Source organism: Anastrepha obliqua, chromosome 4 (genome assembly GCF_027943255.1).
Source record: "Anastrepha obliqua isolate idAnaObli1 chromosome 4, idAnaObli1_1.0, whole genome shotgun sequence".
Classification (NCBI taxonomy): Eukaryota; Metazoa; Arthropoda; class Insecta; order Diptera; family Tephritidae; genus Anastrepha; species Anastrepha obliqua.
In genome coordinates, this window is record NC_072895.1 from 4,989,684 (window position 1) to 5,007,919 (window position 18,236).

General features: G+C 39.9%; 1 protein-coding gene across 2 annotated transcripts in view; it reads right to left on the reverse strand.

Annotated features, from left to right (window-relative positions):
• The window catches only part of LOC129243667 (gamma-1-syntrophin), a 242,349-nt gene that overhangs the window by 132,990 nt on the left and 91,123 nt on the right, over positions 1 to 18,236 (reverse strand). For both annotated transcript variants that reach the window (XR_008582333.1, XM_054880859.1), the window contains 2 exons: positions 10,779 to 10,943; positions 10,108 to 10,292 (listed from right to left, as the gene is read on the reverse strand). Coding sequence is in view for 1 of the 2 variants with exons in the window: in XM_054880859.1 (XP_054736834.1) it covers positions 10,108 to 10,292; positions 10,779 to 10,943 (350 nt within the window). In the remaining variant the exon portion in view is untranslated. The remainder of the gene's footprint in view (positions 1 to 10,107; positions 10,293 to 10,778; positions 10,944 to 18,236) is intronic.

The window sequence follows — 18,236 nt, forward strand, 5'->3', positions numbered from 1 at the left end:
GACAAAGATAGAGATAGTTAGTCCTGTGAGAATTTTCCAAATTCTTTGGCAAATCTGTAAATATCCTCCAGTTTTAAAGAACGAATATTACTCATTCTCATGACATCGGAACCCAATACTCTTAGCCGTGATCTAGCAAAGGCAGGACACTCACAGAGAAAGTGCTCAGTGCTATCCACCTCCTCCAAGCATGGCAGGCATACCGGGTCCTCGATGATTCCAATGGTGGTCATATGCTGACCCCATGGGTTGTGTCCTGTAATGATGCCGAATGTCATTCCTTCTCAGTTTTAGTAGAAAGTTTGACAATTTTCTGTTCGGACTTATCACAAAACACTTTGCAGTTCTGCAGCGTTCTAGACCGGACCATCGCTCTTTATGTAGATTGCCTACATAATCGCTGATCCAATTCTTGATTACTGCGGAACTGATTCCGCTTATTGGCTCTGGCCCTTTTAGCAGAACCGCTAATCCACGGTTGGCCAATTCATCGGCCATATAAGTGCAAGCATGTTTTGTCTTGCGACAGAATTAAGCTTCTTCTTATATTCTTGAACAATCTTTGAGGTTTGCTTCTCCAGGGCCTTCGATGCAGCCTGACTGTCACTGAAAAAGCCAATCTGTTTCCCGCTCCATCTCCTCTCGATTATCCATTTGGCTACTTTTAGGATGACAAAAACGTCTGTTTCGAAAACAGTTGCTATTCCCCCCATAGCATAGTGATACTTATTACTATCGTTTAAGTACCATCCGGCTCCAGACCCTATTTCATTCTTGGAGCCATCGGTAAAGAAAATATCCGTCAAACCTCCCTGCATCTGACATCAAATTTCTTTCCAAATGAAACTGGGGGTATCAGGTCATCTTTAGGTGCCAAAAACAGTGGATACTGCTCCGACAGCAACTTAAAGATTTCTCTGTGTCCCGAAGCTCCGTCTTCGTGCCAGAAACCATATTTATGGAGTCTACACATTGCTTTTATTGCTTCCTGTTGTATCTTAAGATCCAGGGGGAGCAAATCAAGCATAGCATTTAGGGCATGACCAGAGGTTGTACTCATGGCACCCGTGATGCATAAACATACACTTCTTTGCAGCCTGTATAGTTCCCGGATTGTGGACTTAACCATGCTCCGTCGCCACCAGACCACAGAAGCGTAAGTGATGATTGGTCTGATAAGTGCTGTGTATATCCATAGGACCACAGCAGGTTTCAGAACCCAGCTTTTGGCAAAGGCTCTACGGCATTGCTGAAAAATCTTCAATGCACGATTCACCTTCAATGAAACGTGTGTCTCCCAAGTCAGCTTCTTATCCAAGATTACTTTTAGATATTTAACTTCTTTGGACAGACCAAGTGTCACACCTTTCAGTGTTGGAAGACTGAGTCCATCCAATTTCCGTTTTCTCGTAAACAAGACTATGGTTGTTTTGTTCGGATTAACGGAAAGAACTTGGGATTTATTCGATGTTAGCGCACAGACGTCATCCGCATATGCTTGGACGTGAAAACCGAGTTCCTGCATCTTCACTAATAGAGAGTCTACGACGAAGCACCACAGCAGCGGAGAAAGAACACCCCCTTGGGGACATCCTTGCTTGGCTCTGACTGTGATTTGTTCGTCACTGCTCTCACCAGCTTCAGAGTTTACTTAGATTCACAAAAAACGCAGGCTTATTACAAGAAGCCTACTACAAGGACACGTAAGTGTCAAGCTCCATTTGGTACCACTAAGGACTAATAGGTCAATGTGATGGCTTTCATCCAGCCAGGTCAACCTAACCTAACCTAATGCGATTTTTCAGCTATTTGTAGCAAACACTTTTTTATATAAAAATTCAATGGGTAATGGCCAACTCGAGAGAGTTTGGAGTGAAATTTTGATGAAAATTTCCTGATTTTTTTTCTAGTTTTCAAACTTGTTTGGTTTGGGTGGCAGAAACTATTTTTCATGAAAATAAATTTGTGTAAAATAAATAAATTTTAAAACTTGTCAAAAAGCCTAGGCGCTATAGTTATATAACGCAGTGTATGCGCCTAAAATTATTAAAAATAAATTCCTACTTCTCATTCTTAATGCTTGAAATGAATTCACCATCTGCAACCAAAAAAGTCCAAAGAATCCAAGCTACCCATATCCAATAATTCATATGGCATACATATGCACACCTTCTTTCCTCGTCTATCCTCAAGCGAAAAATGTAGTTTTAAAAAAATATGTCTATTAATTAGGGTGCCCTGTCAGACGTAACTGCTGATATTCTCATGCCACTAACAAACGAATTAAATCCTTGATTTATACATTTTACAGTGCTGGCGTAGCAGATATTTGTTGTTGCCTTATTTATTACCAATTTTTCCGTATTTCCTTCCACATATTTGTTTTTTCACTGCTTCGGCTTGTTATCGGCTTGTAACTTTTTCCATTGACTTTCAGCTGGACTCTTCTGTTGGTCGTTTTTTGTTGTTTCTCTATTTGTGCTGTTGCCACAGACCACAGCCGTAAACAAATACTTATGTATGTATGTATGTGTAATATGAAGGTACTTCGGTTATTGGCGGTGCGTTTCTATGTTTCAGAATGTGTTACTTGTGCTGAATTGCTGCATTTCCGGTTGCTCACTGTGTGCAACACATACGAAAAACATTGCCGCTCACGCATTGTAAGCCAAAAGGAGAGTTTTTGTTTTTTGAAATTGGCGTATTCTTTACTATTTTCTCTAAAGCTTGAAACATTTATGGTATTTATTGATAGAAATATTGGTTTATCTCTTGAATGCCAAAAACTAATTACTTCTAATTGAAACACACAGACATACAGAGGCGCTCATAATAACAGCAGTCCGACAAATTGCAAAGTTTCGACTACTTTCTCAATTTTTTAATATTTTATATTTTTATATAAAAATATGGGCCATACTAAAACAAGAACCATTAATACATGGTTCTAAACAGTGTATGAGATTTTGAAAAACTCGAACAATTTTGATTTCCAGCTTTTTAATCAGAATTTAAAAAAAAATTGTGTGCGCAGCTTTGTAGCCTATTAAACTTTAATATAAAAAAACGCATTTTTAAAGTGATTCGAAATTTGCGCTGATTTTCAGTAATTTCTTTGCCGTTGTAATACTTTTTTTAACAAAATTTTTTTTATGACAACACCGACATAAAAAAACTAAAAATATCAAAAATAAACGAAAATCTTGCGCTGATTTACATATTTATGCAACTTTTACTAAAATTTGGTGGCTTACAAAACTGCATACCGATAATTTTTCAAAAATTTCTTGCCAAAGAGTTTGAAATTTTGATGAAAATTTGTTGAGTATTTTAAAATTTTCTCCAGAGAGCTTAAATTTTTTATGTTTTTGTTGGGAGAGACTAGCAAGTACACCACACCGGCATATTTAAGTCCATTGTACTGCTCTAGGATTCCATTTTTAATTTTCTTTAAATCTACTCGACCCCCGAAGAAATCTGAGTCGATCTTGTGGTACCACGGAGCCAAGGTGGTCGCTTCTTAACATATCAGTGCGAAAGACCTCAAGCCTGATTCGAGCGAAGGCGGGGCAGACGCACAGAAAGTGGTCCGCCGTCTCATCCTCTTCTCCACATGCTGGGCAGAGTGCGCTGTCTGAGATGCCTACTTTTTCCAGTGCTTTGCCCATAGAAAGTGGCCGATCATCAGTCCAATCAGCCTCCTACAGTCCCTCTGCTTAGTGACAGGAGGGACTGCGAGAGTCGGTCGGACATGGCAGGTAACATCAGTTTTGTCCTTAAGCTTAAGTTAGATGACATGGACGTGGTCGCATTTGCAGGCAGTTAACACCGCATTTTCTCCGAACTTCATTCAGATCTCTTTATCTGCAAACTGCCAATTTCTATTTTCCTTTAAACTTCCGCATACTGCTGGTGTTTTTCATCCCGAAGTCTTTGCGATCCTTCAGGCATGCAAAACTATTAAGGAGCGTGAAAGCGAGGGAGACATTTTTCTGATAGTTTTTCCGCTAGTCAAGCTGCGATCAAGGGACTGACGATGCCCTGGTGCAGACCCAAACTGCTTATGTAAGGAGGTGTAAGGAGGATATCTAATTTCCTGGGTGTGCAGGTAACATTTCTCTGATCTGGGTTCCTGGACATAGGAACATAGAGGGAAATGAAATTGCTGATGAGTTGACTGAATTGGTTTAAAATGTCTCCTACCAGCCATCGGCATCCCCCTCACTGTTGTTAAAGAGGAATTGCACAACTTAGTTCTCAGGAAAGCGCAAAAGAGACGGAGTTCCATTTCTTCATGTGCTATTTCGAAAACTTTTTGGCCCCACTACAATAGACGCAGGACTCTGAAAGTCTGGGGAGCTCCGCGCCATTCAATTTCGAAATTTGTAGCTGTGGTAACCGGTCATTAGACGACGGGCACACATGCAGGAAAACTCGGTTTACGGTTTAATCCCGAAAAAACTTTGGGGAACTTTTCAAGAAAGAGACTACTGAGCACTTTCTCTGTAAATGTCCGAGTTCGGCAGCTATACGAGTAAGGTTACTGAGTGCTCCTTTCTTCGACAGCTTGGAGCAGGTCTCCAACATAGATCCCAACAAACTTTTCCACTACATCAACAAAAGTTATCGTCCCGTTGGTGGTCTCAAAATTATATACAAACGGCGCTTTAGTCCCACGTAGGGAGTGCCAGGGTGGTACTTCAACCATTTCAAATACCTACCAACCTATCATACTTTAAGCCCTATATTTCTTTATTTATTTGCTGGTAACATAATTGTCAATAGTAATATTACAATTAAAGAGTACTAGCGTGGGCTATCGACATTAAATTAGGGTAGTTAAAAAAAAAAAAAAAAAATTCTTCCCAGCCTCCAGAACTGTAGAAAATGGGGAAAGGAGACCCATACATCTTCATTTTTTAAAACAATTTTTATGTCTCTCTTATTTAGGGGATAAGACCACAACTGAATTTTCCAAAAAATAGGTTTGAATTGAGTTCATAATGGTATCAAAACGGTGCTTCAGTGCCAGGAGTGCCAGACTGGCAATTCAACTGAGTTCATTATTTATCTCTCATTTCTTGCAGGCAATAAAAATTCTATTTTAGAAATACTCAACAAATTTATATCCCGATTTTCGGTATGAGTTTATTTTTGCATTCATAAATCAAATAGTTACTTTAACTTTAAAAATAAATATGCATCAGGGTTTCATTCGTTGAAGGTTTCTTCAGCGATATATTCTAATTGGATACAAAAAAAATTATTTTTAACGATTTTACCGCAATTCTATGAAAATGCATTTTTCTCATATAAAATATATTTAAAAATAATATACAAACCCTGGCCATACCATAAAATATTAATCAATTTTAAAATACAAAAAATGAGGGCGTGTATATTTTTGGACTACCCTAATAGACAGGTACATGCGATTGGAAGCTCGCTATTGCTTGCCTGAGGACAAACCTATTACAAAACCTCTTGCTGTGATTTAGTGTTTCAATGTGGTTTACTGATGGGTCCAAAATGAAAGACGGCAGCGTCGGACTAGATCAAGAAGTCAATTGAAATGGGAAAAGCAATTTTTATTTTTAAGGCTTAGGTCCACGCCTTAGAGCTGTGTGCCAGATAATGTCTTCGTAGAGGCACGCGTGGTGCAAATATCAACATTTTCTCTGACAATCAAGCAGCTCTAAAATCGCTAGGTAGCTTCTCATTCCAATCAAGATTGGTCGGGGAATGCTTTAAAATTCTACAAAACAGTAGCATCAAAAAACTTTGTTACTCTGATGTGGGTACCGGGACATGAGAGGCACGAAGGAAATGAAATTGCGGACACCTTGGCGAAAATGTGCACAAACACTCCTTTCATTGGTACGGAACCTTTCGGGCGTAAACAACAGCTGAAAAAGTGCCTTTTTACGCGAGCGGGAGCAACGAGGCTTAATCGGGTACTGGAGAGCCCAGGCAGGCATGCGGCAAGCGAAAAGGCTAATTGATCCAGAACGTATAAAGGTAGAGGCAATCCTTAGCCACAGCAGAAAAGACATATAAGGCTACACTGAACCGCTAACAGGACATTGTAAACTCAATTTTGCTAACTGAAAAAAAAAAAAAATTGGTGTGGCAGAAAATGGTTCTTGTAGACTCTGTAAAGGGACACAAGCAACAACAAAACATTTTCTATGGATTATGGCCCAGCAATGGCACGACGCAGACTAAATTACCTGGGCAGCCGGGCTATAGATTCACAGCTCCTGGTAGAAATTAAGCCTACAGCAGTTTAAGGATTTATTAGTAGCCTAAAAACTGTTTGAGTAGGCTACTTGGTTGCCCAATATACTTTTGTAGGGCGCAGTACACAAGCAGCTATTTGATAATAATAAGAATAATAAAAATTTTTCAAGCACACAGTGGTTTTAGAATCCGGATCAACTGTATGACAGCCACGCGCAACCCATTCAGCCTCGGCAGCGGCAATACTGATAACAAATACCAGTAACAAATTGCTTAATGGGTAGAAGATCTTCCATTAAAACAATGCTAGTTTTGAAGAAACAAACTGCATTTTACCTTTTTTCCTGTTTCGCAGCATCCATCTTGCCTTTTTCATAGAAATGCAGAAATTATTAAGCACACATTTATTTTTACACAACTTTGTACTCAGCGAGGGGTGTATGGTGTGTGTGTTTGTGCATGCTGTCATACTCACTCGCCAATACATGTACGCACTTGTGTTGTTATAGCTAAGCATACGGACACTTCTGTGGCAACTGCGTTGATTTATTACTGCAATAAAGGGACCATAAGTGCGCGCAGGTGAAAGTTGATCCTTATTGCTTTGTATTCATGCCGTCAGATCTATAGCTCGTTCGTGCACACATTACGCAGCACTTCGTATCGCAATTCATGGCATCGATGTGTTCATGATTTTATGATTTTTTTCTCACCGCCTCGCGTCAACTTTTAGCTCGTCGCTATTATTTATCCCAGTCATTATTTGAGTTTCTATCATCCTCCTGAGGATATGCTCCAAGTTTACTTACACACATACATACATACAGACATACGTATATTCATACTGTCGTAACTATGGTTTTTATACGCTTTTTTGCCGCTGGCAGATTGCAATCAACCGTTGTTGCTGAAAGTGTTCATAAAACTTTGCTTGTGTGCTGAAAGAATCCTTTTGTCTCTTTGTTGTGGTTTAAGTTGATTATACTATGAAATAGTGCAAGTGTGGACTTTGGTGCTCTCAGCTTCTGTGCTTGCAATTACGCTAATTAATTTGATGGCGAGGACAATGAGCTTCGGTGTTTGGGAAACTAGGTTGACATTGCACAAAAGTGTTATAAGTGTGAAATTATGATGATTAAAATTTTATGGTAACTAAAGCATATAAAATGTGGACAATATAAAGTGTGGGATATTGGCCTACTGAAAAAATTATTATTTATATTTTCTATTATTACGTGCGCAACTAAGTTCTCGCTGTTTTTTTGATGAAAATACAACTTTATTCTGAAAAAATGGTTACAAGTGAATCATTGAAAGTATTGCCTATCACTGGCTACTGCTTTACCCCACCTTTCTGGTAGATCTCGTATACCGTCGCGGTAAAACTGTTCATCTTTTGAGGCGATCCACGGATCAAGCCATTTTTGATGTCTTCATATGAATGGAACTGAGAATGAGACCATGTGCCATCGATCGGAACAGGTGATAATCGGACGGCGCAATATTTGGAGAATATGGCGGGTGGGGTAGGATTTCCCATTTCAGTGTTCCCAGGTAGGTTTTAACGGGCTTGGCAACGTGAGGCCGAGCGTTGTCATGCTGTAGAATCACTTTTTCATGCCTCTCCGGGTATTCCGGCCGCTTCTCGCACACTACTCGGCTCAATCGCATCAATTGAAGTCGATAGAGATCCCCAGTGATGGTTTCGCAGTTCATAATAAATAACACCAACTTGGTCCCACCAAATATATAGCATAACCCCTTCGCAGCGTGAATATTCGGCCGAGGCGACGACGTAGAAGCATGACCGGGCAGTCCCCATGACTTTCTTTTATTTGGATTGCTGTAATGAATCCATTTTCCATTACCCGTCACGATACGATGAAGAAAACTCTTCCTTTTTTGCCGCTGGGCAGTTGTTCACAGGCGAAAAAAAAACCAACGACGTTCAACATCCCTTGGTTTTAACTCAGAAGGAACCCAAGTCCCCTGTTTCTGAATCATTCCCAAAACATGCAATCGCTTGAAAATGGATTGGCGAGTAACTCCTAATACTGAAGCAAGCTTTTCTTGCGTTTGACACGGATCCTCATTGAGCAATGCCTCCAATTCAGCGTCTTCGAATGTTTTTGGCCTTCCTTCACGCGGACGGTTGTCAACATTAAAACCACCGTTTTTGATGCGACGGAACCAATCTCGGTACGTTGTTTTACTTAAAGCAGCATCTCCATAAACTTTTTATAGCTCTAGATGCGCTTCAGCTTCCGTTTTGTTTCGAATGAAAGAGGAAAATCAACACTTCCCGCAAATGACGATTATTCGGCACAAAATCAAATATTTTCACAAAAACCAAAAGTATTTGATACCAAAAAAAAAATCACTAAAGTGTCGAATCAGTTTGTTTACAATATGTCTACAGGGTTTGATTGAAAAGTAATGAACCTTATTTTTTTAAGCAGTTTTATTAAACCTTTTGGCTTATACAACTAATATTCCTCAAAATAGGACCCTTGAGCGTCAATACACCGCCGGTAGCGGTTCTTCCACTGCAAGAAACATTTTTTAAACTCATCCGCCGGAATCGCGTTCAATTCGGCTGTCACAGTTTTTTGGATCGCCTCGATGGAGTCGAAACGCCTCCCCTTCAGCTTTCTTTTCAGGCGCGGGAACAAGAAGAAGTCCGGAGGGGACAGATCTGGGCTGTAGGGAGGGTAGGGAAGCACCGGAACCCCTATCTTTCCCCCGGTTCACATCTTCGTCTGTTTGCGTAGTCGAAGGTCTTCCAGATCACTGTTCGTCTTCGACGTCCTCCCGGCCTTCCTTGAACGACTTGTGCCACCGTTTTACCTGGGCACTGGACAGAGATTGGTCCCCGTAAGCCTCCTTGAGTAGCCCAATGGTTTCGGTACCCGTTTTGTTTAGCTTTACGCAAAATTTGATCGAATAATGTTGCTCCAACGATCGGTGCGTTTTCGCCACTGCCAAATCCTTACACACTTTTAAAACAGCTTTCACGCGCGGAGCGATGTTGACTGCACCGCTGTTGCCAGCGAACTGGGACCGGTTTCTAGTTGAAGGGGAAGGTCAAATGATCATTTTCCCCCACCAGCCGATTCGGTTGATCGCTTGGCAGACGCTCCGCACGGGAAGGCTCATTAGTTTTCAATCAAACCCTGTAAGCTTGGTTTATGACGTTTAGGTTATGTTAGAATCGACTAGCACACACTGCTGGCGGCATCTATTGACAAACAAAAAAATGAACGGCACTATGACCGCTTGTGGGTGAATGCGTGCATCTGATAACGACTTCGTAAAAGTCGTTCAAACTTGGAACATGTGTTGATTCCCACATCATTGAGATCCCCACCTCATTTAGATTCACAGAACACTAGCAGCCAGCCCAAATTAAATACTGCAAAAAAGGTGCAGTCGAATTTTGCTTTCCTTCCTTTTTCTCGAACGGTATTTTTTTCAATTCTACTCGCATTCTATAAACTAAATCTAATTTTTCATTTTTGTTGGAGGTTGAAGTTGCCACTTTTCTTTCAGTTCTCGTTCATAGCTCCTCCAAAACGGTTCATAGCTCCTCCCTGGTAAAGTTACACTCAAAATTTTATTACAATCTGTGCTTTGTATCATTCCTGATAATTTGGAGCACCCTAATTAAGTGTATTTGTTTTTAGTTATGACTGCTTCAAATCCTCTTCTGAACGTAAATGTAAAAGCGTATGAGCGAAGGCATCTTAATAAGCTTACACAACTAACTACATATAAAATCCCAGCTGCTCGGCTTATTCTAATCCTTTGAGCACTTAATTATTACAGCAAATACAACAACGCATATAAAATTATTGTAGTTATACTCACTTGTAAGTGCGTCAATCCAACAACATTATCGGTTATCAACTTAAGCCATTGACTGAGAATGGCCAAATCATCACAGTGTATTATGCCAGTCGAGGCGCCATTAAGGCCGCGTACTTCAAACGCATTGGGGCGTAACTTATCGGTGCCGTAGATATAGCGCGTTACATAGGCCATCATCAGCGGCACTGCAGCGCAGAGTCCATCCAAACGTTACGGGGAGAAGATGAAAATCATTAAACGTAAATGGAAATGTCAAGTGCAGCAACAGCCAAGCCAAGCAGCAGAGTGCCATGAGCGCCCGAGTGTACAAACGGCATACAAGCGAAAGAAATTTGAGAGGTGGAAAAGACGAGTGAGAGCACGAGAAAAAGTTAATTAAAAAGGCAATAAAAGTAAATTACAAAACACAATTAGAACTGAGCAAATAATTAAGAGTTTCGCCAACTGCAAATTGCAATTTCTCGCAGCACGCAGATAATTTAATGCGCGTGCGAGTGTTTTTACGCCACTGCTCACGTGTGCAGCGCACACACACTGCCACCAGCACAAGCACTCGCTTTTTAACTAATTCGCTCACGTTCGCGCACATATGAGAACATAATGAATACTACAGCGTTGCATTTATAGTAAAGAAAGCAAACAAACGAATATACGGACATATAATGGCTTACCTGCCACCACTTCCACCCATTTCTTCTCCGGTTCCGAGCAAATTGACATCGGACGACTGCAGCTGCGACTTATTGTGCCATTATTTACCGAGGACTTGTAGCCTTCGTCAGCCTTTAATTCCGCACATGTTGCATCATTGTCCGAATCGGGCGTCTCCTTGGCAACTGCAATGTGAGCAACAGCAACAACAATAATCAGTACCAACACAGGTGCATTTGCGTATGTAAATATGTGTGTGGTTGCAATTGCACGAAAGGCAACAGCAAATGAGAGTGGAAAAAAGAAAAAAAGAGAGATAAAAAAATTCTTGAAAGCAAGCAAAAACGGAGTTAAGATTGAAAGCAAAGCAGTGCAGGCAAATCAAATACACGCAAATGTATGTGTGTGCGCGTGTGTGCAACTCTCTTTGTAATGTAAATGTACTTTGAAGTATTTGCGTGCAGGAAAAAACGCATTCACGCGCACACATATGCACGTACGAACGTCTACTATCATGTCCATATTTGTCAAGGCATTAGTGAGTTGTCGGTTGAAGAAATGACAGACGGCAACAAACAGTTGGAAGGGAGGATACCACTGCAAGGATGTGCATAATAGCCCAACAAAGAAATTTCCTGCAACGCTCCAAAGAATGCTATTCGATTTGCATAGCCGTCGCTCCGCAACAAACGGCTTTCCCAACTGAAAATTTCACTTAATTCGGTTTATTTTTCATCCACACGCAAACGAATTCGAAGCGATATTGAGTTGAACAGCTGCCTTTGTTTGCCTATCCGTTGTAGTAGAACACCTCGTACACTACAAAACTTTCAATTTACATTTTCGTGATGTGCAAACTGAAAACACCTCCAAATTAGGTGCTGCTTTTTTGGCTTAACAAGCTCGTGGTGGTATAATTTTAAAGTTATATTTTTTAAAACCACTCCGGGAAGCGAAATATTAAAATTCACGATATGAATAAATTTATGTATCTCTCTAAGGTCACGACTACTTGCGATATATCTAGACAGGAAACTCAAATGGAAGTCAAATGTTGAAGATAGCGCAAGAAAAGCCACTATAGCACTTCACTCCTGTAAAACATGAATCGGATCAACTTAGAGACTTTCCTCTTTTATCGTACATTGGCCTTACACAGCAATAGTAAGACCAATCCTAACATACGGCGTACTGGTATGGTGGCCGGCTTTAGATAGGGGGTACATCAGAAAGACCAATGGTCTTGTAGAAAAGATGGCCAGTCTATGTATTTGTGGAGCTCTTAGAACTACACCCACCGATTCATTAAATATTCTGCTAAACTCACTTTTCCTGTAAGAACGAAGACGGTAATATGCTGCCTGGCATGTAGAGCGTGCTTGAATTATGGAGGTACCACTTCCCAAATCTGCTAAATAGTGACAACTGCGCATGCCGCATCAATCCATAAGAAGGGTGATCCTGCAATCTCTGTCAATTATCGCGGGATTAGCCCTCTGGATACCGCCTATAAGGTTCTAGCGAGCGTATTGTGTGAAAAGCTGAAGCCCACCGTCAACCAACTGATTGGACCTTATCCGTGTGGCTTTAGATAGATTAGTATACACAAAACGCCAAGTATTTGAAAAGACTCAAGAAAGGATAATCGACATACACCATATTTTCGTCGACTTCAAAGCTGCATTCGACAGTATGAAAAGGAGTTTCCTATATGCCGCGATGTCTGAATTTGGTATCCCCGCAAAACTAATTCCGCTATACAAAACAACGTTGATCAATACGAGCAGCGCTGTCAGAATTGGAAAGGACCGCTCCGAGCCGTTTGATACCAAATGAGCGATTCATATTTTATGTGAGTACGTAACAAATGCCTTAGATAAATCGATATATACAGTATCGACTTAGTATCGACACTTACTCTAAAGCTCTTGTACCTCTCTTGTGCGTCATATTAGTGCTGCAGGTGCCTGCCCACAAAGTTTTTGTCCATATCACTGATCCAATTGCATCTTATAAAAGTCGGTGCTTGCTCATTAACCTAAAGGCACTGAATAGTAGTGGGGCTATTCTCTCCCTAAATTCTGTTTTCGATTTGATAAGTGGGCGAACTTTTCAATACTCCTCAGCGAAGCGTACGAAGTCATGGTATATTCTGGTGCGAATGGTTAGAACTAATTATGCTTCCAATGCTCCAATTTCAAGCTATCTGGTGCTACAGAAGAGAACATTAGAGTATGCGATTGTAATGCTCACACCGAGGTGGAAGACATCAACATAGATAGCCCAGACGAAGCAGAAATCGGAATAATAATCGGAATAATAATCAGACCGAATAAGGTTTGTAAAGGCACTCTATGCAGATGCCAGCTGCAAAGTTATTCACGAGCGGATGATCAGTGAACGAGTCCTAACTGAAAAAGGCGGACAACAGAGTTGCATACTTTCTCCCTTACTGTTTAGCATCGCTCTCCATGTGATACTGACGTTGGCTCTCAAATTGAAAAGGGGTATTAGCTGGGGTTTAACAGATCGTCTAGAAGACTTAGATTATGCAGACGATATCTGTTTCCTGGCGCAAAATCATACTGACATGCAAACGAATCTGGACGCAGTCACTCAATATGCAATCATGCGGGTTTGAAAATAAATATCGCAAAAACCAAGGATATGAAAGTTATGGTACATAACACTGCAAACTTGCCCATAAGCGGATATGCGATAGAGCAAGTTAATTCACGAACGGAGGATCCAGGGCAGATATTAAAGAGCGAATAAGGAAAGCACAAATAGCGTTCAGTAAACAAAGCCCCATGTGGCGCTCGCAACAGATAAGTAGAAATACCAAACTACGAATATTTGTGGCCAGCGAAAAGTCGGTCCTGCTTTACGCCTGCGAAACCTGGAACTTGTTGCAAAAAGATGCGCAAGTACTTCAAAGCTTTGTAAACCGCTGTTTGCGCAAAATCATTCACGTATTCTGGCCCAATACAATTCAAAACACCGCGCTCTGGCAAGCCACAAAGCAAAAACCGATTGAAATTGAAATCACTAAACGTAAGTGGAACTGGCTTGGCCACTCCTTACGCAGACCAAACAACGATACCACCAGAAACGCAGTTGAGTAGTACCCGCAGGGCAGCCGCTGCAGAGGAAGACCGTCAAACACATGGAGACGGATAATAGACATGGAGATGGAAAAGACGAATAAAACATGGAACGAAATTAAATTACTGGCTCAAAATCGGGACCAGTGGAGACAATTTGTTGAGGCCCTATGTTCCATAAAGGAATAAAAGGATCAAATTTAATGTTCCAATTTCCAGAACTTTAAGATAATTCAATTCGCTTTCAAAGCCTATTGGTCTTGATTTTTCTTCCACAAAATACTATTTCAAAAAGTTACTAAAATAATTGTAGCCGTAGCCGAATGGGTTGGTGCGTGATTACCATTCGGAATTCACAGAGAGGTCATTGGTTCGAATCTCGGTGAAACCAAAATTAATAAAAACATTTTTCTAATAGCGGTCGCCCCACGGCAGGCGATGGCAAACCTCCGAGTGTATTTCTGCCATGAAAAAGCTCCTCATAAAAAATATCTGCCGTTCGGAGTCGGCTTAAAATTGTAGGTCCCTCTATTTGTGGCATAACATCAAGACGCACACCACAAATAGGAAAAGGAGCTCTGCCAAACACCCAAAAAGGGTGTACGCGGCAATTATATATATATATAAGTATTTTTTGACATTCTTTCTTTGTAAAGTGTTCGAAATGTTAAATTTTCTTCACTAAAACGCAATGTTCAAAGTATAAATTAAAATAGTTTTTAACTGCATTTTTTAAATAAAACCTAATTGTTTGGCAATCATCTCTAATAAATAATGTATTTCTAGATTATTAGCAATTAAAAAGTAATATTATTTTCCAAGAGCTTGATAGCTGTTCTCAATTTAGCTAGTCTATATAGTCTATTTAGTCTATAATTAGAAACCTCATAATTGTTTTCCCCTTTTAAGAATCTGAGTAATAGAATTTTTTTTCAATCATTAATAAAAGAAATATTGTAAATAAATTAAAAATTTTAGTTGCAGATTTAAAAAATATCTCATCCGTATGGAATGTCGTTTAAAACATCCTCTTTGGTTAATGACGGTTAGCCCAAAGACTGACACGATTCAGCAACATTACGAGTATTAGTAATAACAATAACAGTGTCGTAAACAAAAATTTTCGTACGATATGCATCTTTTTACTGTCAGTAAGTCCAATTTTTTCTGCATTCTAATAATCAATCTGTTTTTTGTATTCTATGGTATCTAAATCATCCTTTAGTGACCTGCTTTATAACACCTTTAGCAATTCTGTAAAATTTCAATAGTAGGCGTATTTTCATTCAGATTTTCATTGATTCACCCCCCTGTTAAAGCGAACATTTTTTCATTTGGAAAGAGAAGTTCGCGGCCGCTCTGTTCCGGGTACAAAAGGTTGGAGTGAAGAATTTTGTTTTAAGCCACTTTTGGTAGGCCTGGGGAAAGTTGACTTTAAAGCTCAGAAATAAAGAGAGTTTTTTGTAATTTCGTAGGTGTTGTGCTAGCTTGCTACCCTCAAGTGGCCTTCTGAAACCAGGCTAAGCCTGCTTATTTCCATGACCTCTCGCCGTGATTAACCGCCGCGGTCTTTCTAGACACCTCATCTCTTTCATAGCCTCGGCCACTACGTCACATGTCGCATTCCAGAAATAAGGGTGCAATATATTCTTTGCCTCACTGTATGTTAAGAGGTGCAAACGACATCACTAAGTTATGAAAAAAAGAAAGCAGATAAAACTTTAGAAAACTGCTTTAGACGCAATCGTCGAGTTTGCATACACGTCTATCATCGTTTAATAGCTCTGCTACTTTGATTCTCTAGCTATCTAATATCTGTTGCTGACAGCCAGTGGTGCTAGAATCCTTTATACCTGTAGACTCATTCGTCTGTTAAATATTGGGATTTGGAGTACCTGAAATGTCTGCGCCACAGTAACTACTGAGGAAGGTCGCATCGAAGCCATTTTCTAAGCATTAACTCAGTAGTGACGGTGGCAGATTGCTGAGCAGTAAGGTGAGGATGACCCCATCATCAACTATTAACTTAATCAAGCAATTTGTACATACAAAACGCAAGTTTATTTACGATTTTGAATCTGAGCTAAAGTTCACTAAATAAATAATAATAATAATTCGAAAAGGACATAGTTTGGTGAGATTATTCTACTTCTTACTAAAACACTCGCTGATAATGCCAGCTTATGTCAGAAGATTATGTGCTCGAACTGATCTGGAACTTATAAAGCATGCCTTTAATATAATTTAATGAGTTCGAGTCCATTTCAAAGTTTCCTACTGGGCAAACACAGATTCTTAATAGCCAAATATGCAGAAGTTGGTGGAAGTACACGCACGCACATTCGCATAGGTATGTCCATATGTAAGGAGCAAGTGAGCATTAACGAAGAAGTGTGTAAGCGTTAAAGTGGAAAATGAAAGTTTATTTGTGAGCGTAAATGTGAGAATATTTTGTTAGTGCCAACACTTTTTTCTCTTGGTCTTCCTTTTTAAAAGCAAGCAGAAAATAACAAAAATTGTTGCAAAAGCTGGTAAACATTATTTCTTGGCATTTTCGTACACATCAGAGTAAAGTATGACTGGAAAAATTTCGCACACGTAAACACCTATGATGCATGTGTATGTGTGCTTAATGAAAATTTAATACTTTAAGTTTGTTTGAGTGAATTTTGTTGCCCAAAAACTTTTCTTATGATGGAAAGGGCAACAAAACAAAAATAAATAAAATTGTTTAAAGAAAAAAAAAATATTTTTTTTTTGCTTTTTAAGATGAACGACACCAGAAGACAAGGGTTACAAAACTTAAAGGCGCCTAAAAGCGACGTTGTAAACAGTTTCAAGTGGTAAAAATGCACCCACACTCACTACACAGCAAACAAACACGCCAACAGTATCGCTTATTCACACACACACGCACACGCACGCACACACTTATTTTCGTTTGTGACAGCAAGACTGTGTGTCTTCATATGTACACACATACCCACATATGCATAAGTATGTAGAAGTGGGCCAAAAGGTGAAGTGAGTGGGACCGCCCCGATTGTTGTTGTGTGGCCTTTGCCCGGAGGTTTACGGTTGTAGAATTTTTAAAATACTCGCAAAGCGGCAGTCGTTGTGTGTGTGTGCGTGTAACTAGCATACCTAACGTACGTAGTCAATTATGATGTGTGCCGGTTTTCAGTTGCGTATGTTTATACAAAATTAAAGCAGCAATTCTTGCTTTCCACACGCACTGCATTTCTTGGCTGTGTTTGTTTTTAATATTTGAATTTTCGCGCATCTCGAGATTTATTTTTCGCCTTTAGGCCAAAAGTCAAAATATGTGTTGAACAAAAATGTTCGCTTTGGAAATGATATATGCTTGATATTTGATATTTTCACTCGTTTATTATGTGCCGAGAACTTTTTGTAAGTGAGCAAACGTGTGTTCGATTCAGCACAAGCCAAGAAAAGGCTGTGACGATCCTCCAAATATTTTACGCCGCTAGAAATCTTATCATTTTTTTGTATAAAACAGCTTCCCACAAAAAAAGCAGTATCAAATTTAGGTACAGAAATTATTTTTCGAGGTAAGAACCAAAAAGAGATTTTCTCGTAAATTTTGACACCGGGGCCTACTTTGCTATTAAGACTTGAGGTTTGCCAAAAGATTTCAACCCACCATTTATTCGGGAAATAGTTAAAGTATTTATTATTATCAGTCATGCCGAAACTTTTCTATATGTGATGATTACATCAGTGTTGGTTTTTAAATCAATCAAAATAAAGTAATTTTCTAAAATAATTTAAATTTTAAGAAAGAGTATGCATAGCTTGGTGGCCGCCGTAGCCGAATGGGTTGGTGCGTGACTACTATCCGAAATTCTGAGAGAACGTAAGTTCGAGTCTCTGTGAGACACCAAAATGAAGAAAAACATTTTTCTAATAGCGGTCGCCCCTCGGCAGGCAATGGCAAACCTCCGAGTGTATTTCTGCCATGAAAAAGCTCCTCATAAAAATATCTGCCGTTCGGAGTCGGCTTGAAAACGCCACAAAATAGGAGGAGGAGCTCGGCCAAACACCCAAAAAGGGTGTACGCGCCAGTTATACGAGGTATGTTCAAAAAGTATCGCGAATTTTGAATTTTCGCAGGTTATGTATATTCGAATTTCGATTTTTTTGTGGCAATATGCTTGTACTCATGTCTCTCACTCATGCCGTCGAGTTCGGCCATTTTGAATGCTCAGTTAATTGTTGACAGCTGCTTTCCTTGCACGTGTTTCGGCTCGTCTTCGATTCTTACCTATTCAAAAAGATGGATCAAAGAACCTATATCAAATTTTGTGTGAAAAATGAAATTATGTGCGCAGATGCATTCCGAACGTTGACTGT